Below are 13,756 nucleotides of genomic sequence, written 5' to 3' on the forward strand. Positions count from 1 at the left end.
TACACTTCCAGGGGTGACGGTTTCCACTGTCCGATTTCAGCAATGCAGCAATGCTCGCATATTACACAGGGCAGTTCTTATCTGTCGTGTGACACGTTCATCCCAGCTCTTCATTCAAGAACTCTACCTTGTAAAGTAGTTTTGACTGAGGCACAGAAATTCACTCGCCCAAGGTCACCCTGTGACGTTCATGGGTCAGAGGGGATTTAAACCCGACACACTAACCGCTACACCAGCCCCCCCCCCCTCTCTCTCTCATATACTTGCACGTCTTTAATTACCAGTACTTGTAACCCTGGCTTTTTCAGAGTAGCCACCGTTCTCCCCCACCCCCAGAGGAGCAAAAACGTACTAGGAAAGCATTTCCTCACGACCACAGCTCTGTGGCGGGAAAAACTTCGACTGTTGGATTTCTGCCTGACGGAGAGCTGTTAAAGGTACAGGAGGCATATCGGGGGGGGGGGGGCGGCGGCGGGGCGAGAAAATGGGCGAGCTGCGTGGCTCTCGCATTCGCCTCTGGCACCAAACCTCTCGCTGAGCCGCGCTCGCTTCCCCCTCGGAAGGGGGTGGGGAGCGTTACCTACGGGCTGAGCAGAGAGAGGAGGCGGAGGCAGCTCCAACAGTCTGTTAACCTCCTCCCTCCATTATGGCGCCACGGCGGTAGACAGCAAGAGAAAGAGAGCGCGCGCGAGGAGCGGCGGCGCAGTGGCGCTGCCCCCCTCGCCTCACGCTCGCGTGAGCGCGGGGGAACCGGGCCGGGGCGAGGAAGCGGCCTCTCAGGCGGGGCCGCCGCCGCCGCGGTTGGCGCGACTTCTTTCTGCGGCCGGCCGGGACCGGGGGACGGGGAGCAGGATGGCGGAAACGGCGGGTCTGAGCCCTGGGGCAAAGGCTGCTGCAGAGGCGGCGGCGGCGGCAGCAGCAACGCCTCCCCCCGCGGCGGCGGGAGCTGCCGGAGCGTGCCCCGTCGCTGCTTCCGTCGTCGTCTCGAGGGTCTCGCCACGGTGGAGGCTGCGCCGCCGCAGCCCCGGGGCCGCCAGCTGAACCGCGGCTCCCTCCCCTCTACTAGCTCGGGACTCGTACTGGAAGGACCAGCGGGCGTTTCGCGCTCTCCTACTCCGCCCCGCCGGCGGGTCCCACTGAGGGTAGCGGCGGAGCCTGAGAGGAGCCACAGCAGGAGGAGGAAGCAGAAAGAGGCGGGGGTGGAGAGGAAAGGGCCATGGGTGCCAAGCAGAGCGGCCCGGCCGCCGCCAATGGCCGAACCCGGGCTTATTCTGGCGGGGACTTACCTTCCAGCAGCACCGGCGGCGGCGGCGGCGGCGCTAACGGGACTGGCGGCCGGCCGATAGGCGGAGGAGGAGCGGGGAGGTACACGCACCTGGCGCCGGGAGTGCACCACGCCGGCCCCGGCGGCTCGGCGAGTGGGGCGGCGGCGGCGGCGGCCCCCCCTGTGGCAGCGCCCAGGAGCAGGTCCCTGGGCGGGCCGGCCGCCTCCGGGACTCGAGCCGCGCATTCTGCCTTCAACATCCCCAACAGCAGCGGCCTCTATGGCTCCCAGGACTCGGTCAACAGCACCCCCGAGGAAGGGGGGCGGGCCGCGGCGGGAGGCAGCGGCGCAGGAGGGCACGGTGGGGGCAGCGGCGGGCCCCGGCTAGTAATCGGCTCGCTGCCCGCTCACCTTTCGCCTCACCTGTTCGGAGGTAAACGTCTTTGCCACGGGGGAACGTGTTTATTTTGTATGTGGGGAGCCTAGAGAGCGAGCACGTGCTGTGGGAGAGCAGCAGTCGAGTATCTCTTACAAAATGAAGGCTGGGAGAAGAAAGAGTGGGAATATTTCTTCCTAGATCTCCAGATGTCGGGGGAAATACTTCTCTAATTTTGGTGAGCGGAGTTAGGACTATCCCGATACGCTATTTTTGTTTTTCGTCTTGTGATTTGCTATCGTTTTTTCTTACCCCCATGGATGTGTATGTACCCAGAGGAGTTACAACTCCATTTGACAGGTATCAGCAAGCTTTCCATTGTGCGGAGGACGGCCACCGCTTGTTACACACGCCTTTTAACTGAACTCATGGGGCTCGCCTCCTGTACAGTGTGACTGACTAGGTTTGTAGCCTTACAGCGCAACTCCATGTATGTCTACTCAGAAGTAAGCTCCACTGAGTCCAGTGGGACTTACTGTCTAGTAAGTGTTCTTAGGATTGCAGCTTGAACTCCGTGAAACTTACTTCAGAGTAGACTTATCTGGAGTTGCGCTGTCACGGGCGTTTTTACTCGAGGTGATACGACGCTAGCAGTAACTGTTTCTCTTCCTATCATTGATTGCTCTTGGAAATTTACAGTGGTATACTACAGGGGACAACAGTAATACATGTTGTACTTAGTAGTTTATACATATCTAATAGGAACTGATGATGTATAAAAAGGTTTTGTGTTGAGGACTTCTTGGTTTACTTCTAGAAAAAGGATGGTTTTCTTCAGCAGTATTTCTTCACCTGCATCTTGGTTGCTAGTGCCATTTAAGGAATACTGAAACTTTTCACAATTGCACTGATTTCTCTTTTTGGACTTCACATGAACACAATGTTACAAGGGGATGGGTGTTGTTGGTGGGTTATCTTTTTCACAGCTTTGCTTCTTATTCTGGATCTTCTAGAATGATTAACAGAGAATAGTGTCTTCCAAATTCAGAAGATTTGAGTTTGTTTCTCACTCTCTGGCTTTTGTGGTTTCCTCTATTTTGCTGGTTCTGTTTTAAAAATAGTCTTAGAAAAGGAACTGAAAAAATTAAAAAATTAAGTCTTCAGCCCTATCATTTGGCCTGCAATGTCAATAGCCGTTACTGTGGTTCTGTAAATTCTCCTGCCTACTACTTATATAATTAGGACTTAATTGGATAATGTATTTGTGCATCATGCAGTGTATTTAAATCTGACCAACGTCTCTATTTAGATGCTGGTTTAAGAAAAAGAAGACTTTGTTCCTGTTTTTAGGTTAATGAATTGTTCACTCTGAGGGTTTTTTTTTTTTTTAAGTTATTGCAACTGTAAGTTGAAACAAAGTTTTTGTCTCCATAGGCAGAAACATTCAGATGGGGCAAGAGTAGTTCGAGTGTCAAACTTTATAGATGATAGTACAGGATTATTTTTAATTAGATGAAATAGACAGTGTTGAAAAAGGAGGGAAATTGAAGATAGTCAAGGATGACTGTCTGTGCAGTTTTACAGTCAGTCATATTAGATTTACTGAGAAGTAAGTACAAGAGAGTTTAGTAGGACTTACTCCCCAGTAAGTCTACATAGAATTTTAGTCTTAGGGAAATACTGGCTCTTAAAATGCAATAGGCAGCTTGTGATCTGGATGTACTACTAAGAATGAGCCAAATGTTTGTTCTTAGTTCTGCATTTGTATGGGAAAAGACTCAGTTTTGTAGCAGCCTTATTTTATAACAGTTCTATTAGCGTGGGGCTGGGTAACATATGACCAGTAGATCCCTTTTTGACTGTCTCCCTTACTCTTAATGGTTGCTTGCCTGTGTGAGGTCTCTAAAACCATGGTTGAATGAGAAGTCTTAAGCCTGTATGATGGCAGCAGTCTTCTAAAGGAGATCTGTGAGGTGCTTGCTTCATCTTTTGGGCATCTATAATGATGTAAAATGAGTGAAACATTACTTTCAAAACTGTGGGAGCCCTGAGGCAAATGGTGAAAGATGCACCTGGTTGGATATGTTGAAATTTTTAAAGAGAAAAAAATATAACCAGCATAGTGACCATTCTTGACCCATCACTATTATGTAGTGTGTGTACATTGGTAATACTGTTCTGTACAGTCAGCATATCCTACTGTGTTCCTTAACTTTATGAAGTTTTTTGTTTTGTTTTTACATTTATGTCATGCATTTTTTCCTCTTAGGAACCCATGGTTGCTTACATAGTCCTCCTCCTCTTCATTTTATCCTCGCAACAACCCTGTGAGGTAGGTTAGGCTGAGAGTCAGTTACTGGCCCAAAGTTACCCAGTGAGCTTCATGGCCAAGTGGGGACTAGAACCTGGATCTCCGAAGTCCCAGTCCAACACTCTTAAATTCCCATCTAATAAAACAAATCTAGGGTTGTTTGTTTCAATAGCTATTGTATACACTAAATACATTCCCTCGAAGAAGAGAATAAATGATAAAAATGTAGGATTTTTGTTCAGCATTTTTTATGTTGCTTGGCTCCAGTTGTTTCTTGGTGTTCCCTGATGAACTGAACTGCTTTGATGACAGGTAGATCTGCTCTTTAGCATATCATGTTAATGTAGATGCTTTGATTTAAGCTTTTGATAAAGCGCATAGGATAGTTCAAACTGTAGATCAAGTGGAAGGTCTTCTCAACATCTGACTACAGGCATGTGACATTGGTGTTCAACTGATAAATGCTTATATTGGCTGTCTGTTTGTATAAAGACAGACCATTTCTGATTTCGCTACTTCATCTTTGAACACCTTGTTGTTGTGGTGGCCCATTAAGGTTGCAATCCTATGTACACTTTCCTGGAAGTAAGTCCCATTGAACTCAGTGGGCTTATTTCTGAGGAGACATGTATAGGATTGCACTGTAAGCCTATGTTCCAAGCAGCAGTTTTCCCTTGAAGGAAACCTTAAGTGTTCCTATAGTAAAGTGATACTACAGTAAAGTGATAGTAGGGTGTTTCTGTCAGAACAATCATTTGTGTATTAAATATAACTTCTGTCATTGCACCAAATTTGTGGGACTAGTATAACCATTTGGGGGTATAACTTGAATCTCCCATTGTAAGAGAGAGGTGTGTGAATGTCCTGTGAGGATTTTTATGGCAGATATATCAAATCACATGTGGTGGGAGTGCTTCTTCTAAACACTCAAACATTAGTATTCTCAATCTGGGGAAAACGTAGTGCATTCCTAGAGGTTCATAGCTATTGTAATTGCTGTGTGGAATGTAGTTGTAACAAGTGCCACAGACATGCCCATGATATTTGTGAAACTTTTCTTAGTCTTTATTTCCATGTAGCCTGTGCACATTTCCAGTGTACAATTGCTAATAATACTTACAGAACACTTAAGAGTAATATGGGGTTTGAGAAATATGTTGACAATATTCCTGCTTTAAGATTCTCTCAAACATTGTATGTTAAGACTAGTTCAGATATTACGCCTTCTCATGAAAACTGCTGAAAAGCGCTCCCTTGTGATAAAAGCAGTATTCTTTACACATATTGTCCAACTACATGGAGTCTATGTACACTAGTACTAGAATTTGTACAATAGCATGGCATAGGGAGTATTAAACACTACTAGTTTTTCTATATACAGCCATGACAACATTGAGGGCTTCTCCACATGGGGCTTTTATTCTGCGATTGAGATTGGTTACTCACAGGGTCCTTTGCATGATGTTGTCAACCTCCAGCACCTCTCCCATGCTTTCCAACAATTTATGTGGCTTTATTTGAAACTGAGATAATGGGGTAATAAAAAGGAGCGTTTTGAATTTGTCTGTGTAAAGAGGAAGTGGCACTATAATAACAGCGCCATCTAGTGGCCGTATAATGAAACATATAGAACTTGCAGATAAAGGCAATCCTCAGTTGTAGGAGACAGGAACTGTGTGTGAAGGAGCCCATTGTAATCCCACAAAGCATCTGGAAGCAGCAGAAGCCCCAGTAAAGTTGCAGGATAAAAACCTGATGTGGAGAAGCCCTTAAGCCACCTGTGAAGAAAGTAAAAATTGTATGCAGATGGGATAATGAGGATAGGAAGTAAACTTTAGCTAATCAAGCTTTACAAACCAATTTTAGTTGAGCTCTTCTCAGTTAAAAAAAAAAAAGTCAGATGGATTTAAACTTCTGTCTTATTCTAATGAAGCAATACTTATGTTTAAATTTTTAAATGTAAAAAAAAAAAAAAAAAGCAAAGGTACTGAAAACAGTTGACACACTAAGGGAACAATCCTATGGCCACTAGTCAGGAGCTAGACGGCAATAGGATATGTGGTTTTCCAGGAACCGACCTTGGAGCCCATGTTCCAAGGTCGGTTCCCAGAGAACCCCCCATCCCCACCTTCCATAGTGCCTCGCAGGCAGCGTGGAACAGCCCCGCGCTTGGAAGAGGGGCGCAGAGTGGCCAAAACGGGGTGTTCCAGGGCGGGGAAGGAGGAAATGTGTCGTCCTCTGTGCATGAAATTCTGTCAGCCATTCATCTATTTCAACAGAGTTCTACTACAGTTGTTGGGGCACTAGAACAGACCATGCATTATGTGAGGGTTGAACAACACTCACCGGGTTCGCACAATATAACAACCCCTGAGTAGGGGTTGGTTATGCAAAATGGCACCCACACATGGTGCGGATTGGCATGGGTTAAATATCCCATGACGAGCCACACCATGTTGTGCGAACCAGGTCTTTGTGTAGCATTTTCAGGAAGCTGGAGAGGCTGCTGTGGGAAGGAGGAGGTAGGGAAGTCCACTTCCGCCAGCACAGTTGATCCAGCGTAAGTCTGGATCCAAGCCGTTAATTGGATCAAGCAAAACATTTCTTATATTCCTAAGTGGTAGTGCTTACTCAGAATGCTTAAAACACATTAGTTATACTTTAACTGTTAAGAGATCCTATTTATGTCCTCTTGCTTTATAAATTTTAAAATACTCAAGACTAAAGTGAACTCACCTACACCTGCCATGCACGTTTACTTTGAGTAGAAATAGATATACCTGCCTTTTTTTTTTTTTAAAGACCATACATTTCAAAATATACAATGGGAGTACAGAGCTACAAATAAAAAAATAATACGTTTGCATGTGTCTCAGGACATTTGTAGTGATTGATCGGAATAGAATTTGTTTTACAAATTTAGACCAATCTGTTAGCTTTAAATGGAGGTTTTAGCTACTCTCTGCCATCTTTGTTGCAATCTTCCCCAGACTTCTTGCTGCTGTTCCCCATATAGCTTATAGGGCTGGGTATTAAACAGCAGAATAATTTTCAAGATGCTATCAGTTTTATACAATAAAATAGCACCTATCTGTTTTTAAGCATTCATTCTTTGGGGGAAATTTGATAACAATAGTTTGTACTTTCAGTAAATTGCATAATAATTGGATCTTTCCTTTAATACTGGGGGTTTCTTTGAATGGCTTTGTGCAGCACAATCCTATATGGGTTGAGTTACTTGTAACTCTGTATAGGATTGGAGCCTTAAAGATTTCATTTTCTTTAAAACAGAAATGATGCTGTACAGCTCAAAACTTGGGCTTTTCTAATTGTCGTGCAAATATTCTGTGTCATTACCGACATAACTTTGCACTACAATGTAAGCAAGCAGTGTTCTAGATTTAATCACAACAGTTTATTGAAGTGCTTAGTACACATGATCTTGCAGTAATTCATATGTTAATAAGATTAATCTTGGTAGTGAGTGAGTTGGAGGGCTGCTTTTAACTAGCTCAAGCTTGCCTAGGTGTGGCTCCTAGCAGTTGCCTTGCGTATTGTGAACCTACTTGTGATAAATCATTGTTTTTGCACTCTGCAATCTTAGATGAAATGAACATTTTGAAACTAGGTTTTTCATTTGCTATAGATTAAGTAAACCATTTGCTATTAAAGTAGCTAACAATGTTACATATAGGAATAAGTGCTGAAATAGTTATGTCTGCAATTAATGTGGAGTTCTTCTGTGGCAAAATAGTTCTTTTGTGGCTTTCATTTTGCAATTGTAAGAAAAATATTAAAAACCCAATATTTAAGCCTATATCTAATTTAAACTATAATATGAGATACTATAACTCTGTCATGGGAGCTAATTTGCAATTATTTTCCATGATATTCGGAGCCATTTAATAAAAACTGTACAATTCTTCTTTTAGTTTTTGACACATTATATCCAAATGTTTTAGGATAGTTTACCTCATTTCTCATAAATGTGACTATATGTAGCTGCATTCTCTTGGGGTAATAGTTAGGGACTGCATACAAGCAGCAGGCAGGGCCACCCCTTTTCTTCCTCCCCACATAGTGGGCTGCCAGGGGAAGGACAGATTACTGTTGCTATAGGGCTGAAATTGTGAGGGGGTTTGAAATTAGGCCAAGAGTTGCAGGTTGCCCATGCCTGATATAGTGGATGGAAGGAGGCTTGGAGGAACAAAAGAGAACATAGTATTCACACCCTAGTGCATATCCAAAGCATTTGGGGCAGTGTTCCCACTGAGACACAGGAGGTTCTCAGCTTCCTCCTTCCCATCGCAGCTACCTGAGAGGTGTAAAGCTCTGCTGCTGGAAGAAAATATGTCCCCTTTTTTATGGTTGCTGTGATAGGGAAATAATAGGTCCAGCTGATTTCAGGAGAAAGTGTGTGATGTCGTCGTCCCTCTCCCTGCCTTTATAGAGTGCCAGCATGGTATAGTGTCTAGACTAGTGTCCAGTCTACAACCCAGAGTTGATTCCGCACTCAGCTATGAAGGTTACTGAGTGACTGGCTGGGTTCACACAACAACCCATTCTCAACATTGAGTATGGGTTGAGTGTGGGTTGTTGAACTATGAGTTGTTGTATTGTATGAACCGTGAATCCAACCACGCTAACAAACCATGGTTTATTAACCATGAACAACCCACAGTTCACAACCCAACAGCAATCCATGGGTTCTCTTCATGGGTTGTTCATGGTTAACAAATCATGGTTTGCTAGCACAGCTAACACAACACAACAAGCCATGGTTCAACAACAACCCACATTCAGCCTCAAGCCATGGTTTGTTTTCTCAATCTCTGTGTTATTTATTTTCCTCCTCCTTTGCCCATTCCCTCCCTGTTCCTGCAAATGACTTGGCAGCCTTGTAGTACTGGCATGTAGAGCAGCTGGGGGTTTTTGTTAATTTTTACTGCTCTTGCCTTCCACCTCTATAGCCTAGTGGGAAAAAAACCATGAACAACCCATGGTTCTGGGATCACACATAATGGCAACTCATGGTTTAAACAATCCAGAGTTCACAACCCAACAACAAACCATGGGGCTGTTAGCACATCACGGCAGCAAATCATGGGTTAATTAACACAATGATTTGCAGGAATGTGTGGCGCATGTGAGCGGCTTCCATTTTTTTGAGAACCACCTGCAATTTGCGCAATCAGAGCTTCTCAGTGTGATGTATGAACCCAGACTGATGGGTTGCTTAGTTAATCCAACAACAGACCATGGGTTATCACTGGGTTGTTTAGCCATTAAACAATCCATTATTCTGGGTTCGAACATCAGCCTAATCACAGGTTGCCAGTGTGGTCAGAGGATGTTTACAGTAAGTGGAAGTCTCTTGCAGGCAGTGTGTGTCCCTGTGAATTGTGGGTTAAATAACCCACAATTTGCCATTGTGACGTATGAACTGGGCCTCTGAGTTCTCTTTCTGGGTTGTTCGTGGTTAACAAATCATGTTTTTTTAACAAACCATGTCATGATGTGTGATGCTCTAATCACACATCATGACAACCCAGAATTCAACAACCCTGGGGCTAAATAAACCATGGGTTAGCTAGCTTTATGTCTATCTCTTCAGCCTAATCCATCTCACACTGTTGTGAGGATAAATTAGGGAGACCAAGTATGCTGCCCTGAGCTCCCTGGAGAAAAGACAGGATATAAATATAGTAATATAAATAATATAATATAATATATAATCTATATTTTTATTAAACAATAAAATATTAGCATTCTGAGTTGATCTTTTTCTTGTGTTAAAACTGAGTTTTAATTTCATGCATCGGCATTGCAACTGTAGAACAAACTCCAGTTGGCTGTTGTCATGTTGACTATCCTGGCTGTCATCCTAAGCGCCTTTGGTATCCCATTTGTATTAAAAGACCTGTTAGCTGACAATTGTACTTGGACCGCCAATTGCCAAGGCAGAACTAATGTAATAGTGAATTGCTTTCATCAAATTTCCTATTTTCCTCTTCAACAACAGCAACAAAAAATGATGGTGAAAATCAGAAGTGCTTAGTTCAAAAACTAAAAGCTAAGGAGGGAGATGACTGACAGGTATGCCAGCAGTGGGTGGGAGGGGGAAGCTTCACCTGACTGTGTAGCTAAGTTGAAAAGTTAAAGTGAACTATACGTAGTTGTGTTTGGTAATGTTGTACCCATGGTGTCTTGTCAATATGACATGAGTCTTTGTTTCTGTTTACTTTTCTTTCTGTAATTTACATAGTTCTCTTGAATTCAGAAATCTCAGTGAATTGGGATTAGTGTGTACTGGAAAAACACAGTGGCTGGGTTCACATGACACAGTATGGGTTGTCATTGAACCATGGGTTGTTGTGTTGTGTGAACCCAGCCCTGCTAACAAACCATGTTTTGTTAACCATGAACAACCAACAAAGAGATCCCATGGTTTGTTGTTGGGTTATGGGTTGTTCCTGATTAACAAACCATGGTTTCTTAACACATCTTTCACAAGATATAGACAGATGAGCATCTTGAAAGTTGAGTTTATGGAGTAAGGTGAATACACTTAAGATGAATACCAAAGCCCGAATTATTTATGTTATACGAGGGATTCCTATACTTATACCTGGCAAATATTTCAAAAAAACTCAATGCTTTGTTTCGTAAATTCTTTTGGGGTTCCTCTCCACCAAGAATATCTTTAAAGAGGATGCAACTTCCAGTTAATGAAGGCTGGGTCAGTTTTCTGGATCTAGCTATGTACCATCAGGCCTATTTACTGACCTCTACTAAATTTTTGTCTTTTCCACTCAAATTAGATTTTCTTCTGTGGTCAGTATTGGAATCTTCTTGTCTGGAGTCTCTCTTTAAATGGATGGCATTAGGTTCTCGGTATATTAAGGTAGTCCCAGGAGGCTGTTCCAAGTGGTCCGGAGCCTGGTCGGTCCAGTTGCTCCAGAACCACTGAAGCATTCTAAGGCCTCCTGTGAGGCCTTGGCAAGGCACTTTGCAGATAAAATTGATCGGATTAGGAGTGTTATTCCATGCTCTGTGGATACAGTTAGTGAGCAGGAGGTGGCCTGTGGCACACCGGTTTTGTGGGATTGGTTCCAGCTTCTTCCTTCTGATGAAGTGGACAAGGTGCTTTCATCTGTAAGGCCGACCACCTGCTTACTTGATCCTTGCCCATCTTGGCTCATTATGAGCTGCAGAGAGAGGCTGGGTGAGGGGATCAAGGCGGTGGTGAACGCCTCCCTTGAGGAGGGAGTGATGCCATCAGCCCTCAAGGAGGCAGTGATAAGACCGCTGTTAAAAAAAACCCTCCTTGGATCCCCAAGTTCTGAACAACTTCCACCCCGTTTCGAATCTTCCATTTTTGCGCAAGGTGATTGAGCAGGTGGTGGCAATGTAGTTGAAGGCACACTTGGAAGAAGCCAATATCTAGATCCATTTCAATCGGGCTTTCAGGCCTGGGCATGGGACAGAAATGGCCCTGGTCACCTTGGTTTCATTCTCTCTTTTTTTTAGGTTTTGTAATGTTTTCAGTTCGTTTTGTTTTTTAAAAATTAACAATAAAAGATTAATTGAAACACACACACAGCTGGGTTCACACAACACAACAACCCACAGCAACAACCCATGGTTTAACGACAACCAATACTCAACCTTGAGTATGGATTGTCGTGTTTTGTGAACCTAGCCACGCTACTAGTATTACATTCTTCATTAGTGAATAGCTGCTACTGTTACATTCTTTAAAAGTAAATTATTCGCTTTACACTTACATTATGGCATTGACCTTGTGTCTACTTTAGAAGTTGTTTTTGGGGTGTGACATAGCTTGATGGTTTTATTTTATTTATTTACTACATTTCCATGCCACCCAATAACTTAAATTTTCTGCACAGCTTACAAGATAGAGGTTAAAACTATAAAATATTAGAACATAAAAATAAAACATGGCCTGAGATCTAAAATGAATTAAAACAGTCAAATAATAAAACCAAAGTAAAAACCAACAACAGGACAACAACGGTGCAAAGGTCTAAAAAGAACTAACACATTTAAAATCCTAGATAAAATTAATGTATTATATATGGGATTACTTCCCATGTCTGCTCAGTGATGCTAATATAGTCTTGCTGTAACAAATTTCCAATCAGTAACTTTAATCTAAGACAAGAATTCCTGAACTTCGTTATACTTGGTGTCAATGAACTTAGAAACAAGTGGTTTTGAGCCTATGGGATCGAAATGAAATGTGGTCTTGCCCAAGTGCAAATCCAAGGAGGGAGGGAGCCTGGTGTGTGGGCGTGGGACAGAGGGCAGTTAGAACTCCTGGCGTGTGTAGAAGAGAGAGAACCTTTTAAAGCAGCTGCTGAAGCTTCAATTATTTATTGGCAGTGGGTTTTTCTAACCCTTTCCTCTGGGCTATTTTCTTGATATGAATGCCCCCCTCCCCTATCTGCTGTTAGTTCCATTGTGTGGGGGGAATCCAGGTACACATATGGTGCCTATATTCTGTCGATGGCAGCTTTTGGGGGAGAGGGAGGAATTTAGACTAGAGAAAGGCATGGGGAAAGGGTTAAACTCTCCCTAGTGCTAATTCCCCAATCAAAATCAACCCAGCAGCAGTTGCTTTAAAGGTGGCTGTGTGTGTTTTAAGTCAGAAGATTCAGCCATGGAACTCACATGTAACATCTGTTCTGGTTAGCCGAGAAGAGGCTTAAGGGAGTGGCCTTGGGGAGCTGTAAAAGTACATGCCCTTGGTTTCTCCAGTACTGCCCAGATCCTCTGTCTAAACCTTTCCAGTGAAGGCCTGTTTTCACTGTTCTTAACTCTTCCTTGATTGTACCTATTTTACTTGCTATAACATTCAGCTTCTGGGTTCCTCCGTTGCGATTGTACCTATTTTACTTGCTAAAACATTCAGCTTCTGAGTTCCTCCATTGCGTAAGAAGTAACCCCTAGTCCACTTTAATGGAATAATAAAAACCTGGAGCTGTTGGCATGTCTATAGACATCATCCCAGCTCTAGCTGTGATGTAACCTAATACTGAGAAGCTGTCTTATGCTAATTTATGAGCATAAATAGAATGAAAAATGAATGTATATACAGTTTGAGTTTGGAAATAGGGTTGTGGATATAAGGAAGAAATGTATGCCTCTCCTTGCAAAGGATGACACCAGTATAGAGCTACTTGCCTTTCTCTTTGCCTGTATAGTGGAGACTAATGCTCAAATATTGTAAGAAGTAATTCGTGAAAAGCCACCTCAAATTTTCTAATGCTGAAATGATGACAAACAGAGTCAAAGTTACCAGGTATGCTCCTTAGATGGACCAAAGAAGTGGAGTGAAATTAAATTCCTGTAATTTGATAAGCAGATGTGTGAGGAATTCAACTAGATAGACCACACCTGGTAGAAAGAAAAGAGACGATGTCTTAATTTTTAAATTGATGTATGAATGTTTATTTTGGCTATCAAAGTAATGCTAATACCAACTTGAATTGGCAGTTTAAAGGCACCTTCATAACCTTCCAGAATTCTTTGTATGTGTGTATGTATTTTTTGCCTTTAAAAAAGAAAAATCACAGTGTGTTTATGGAGTGGAGAGGTACTGGAAATACGAGAGCCACAATGTTGGAGGATAAAATAATTGCTCCTTTCTGTCTTCTGGAATTTTTAATAGATTCTATCAGTCTTTTTATTTAGTTTAGTTTTGTTATTCCGTAACACACAATGGAAAACTAAGCTGTTGGTGTTCTTTTAAGTAGAATTAAAAATAAAAATAGTGTAATTC

The 13,756-nt window shown here is 43.1% G+C and overlaps 1 protein-coding gene across 1 annotated transcript in view; it reads left to right on the plus strand.

Moving 5' to 3' along the window:
* Positions 1-473: 473 nt before the first annotated feature.
* Positions 474-13,756, plus strand: part of ZNRF2 (zinc and ring finger 2) — an 83,245-nt gene continuing 69,962 nt past the window's right edge. Inside the window, exon 1 of the mRNA XM_084858213.1 lies at positions 474-1,697. Within this exon, the coding sequence (XP_084714339.1) occupies positions 1,217-1,697 (481 nt within the window). The 5' untranslated portion in view covers positions 474-1,216. The remainder of the gene's footprint in view (positions 1,698-13,756) is intronic.

This window comes from Heloderma suspectum, chromosome 5 (genome assembly GCF_057233095.1).
Source record: "Heloderma suspectum isolate Gila_16-S chromosome 5, 16-S_ref, whole genome shotgun sequence".
Taxonomy (NCBI): Eukaryota; Metazoa; Chordata; class Lepidosauria; order Squamata; family Helodermatidae; genus Heloderma; species Heloderma suspectum.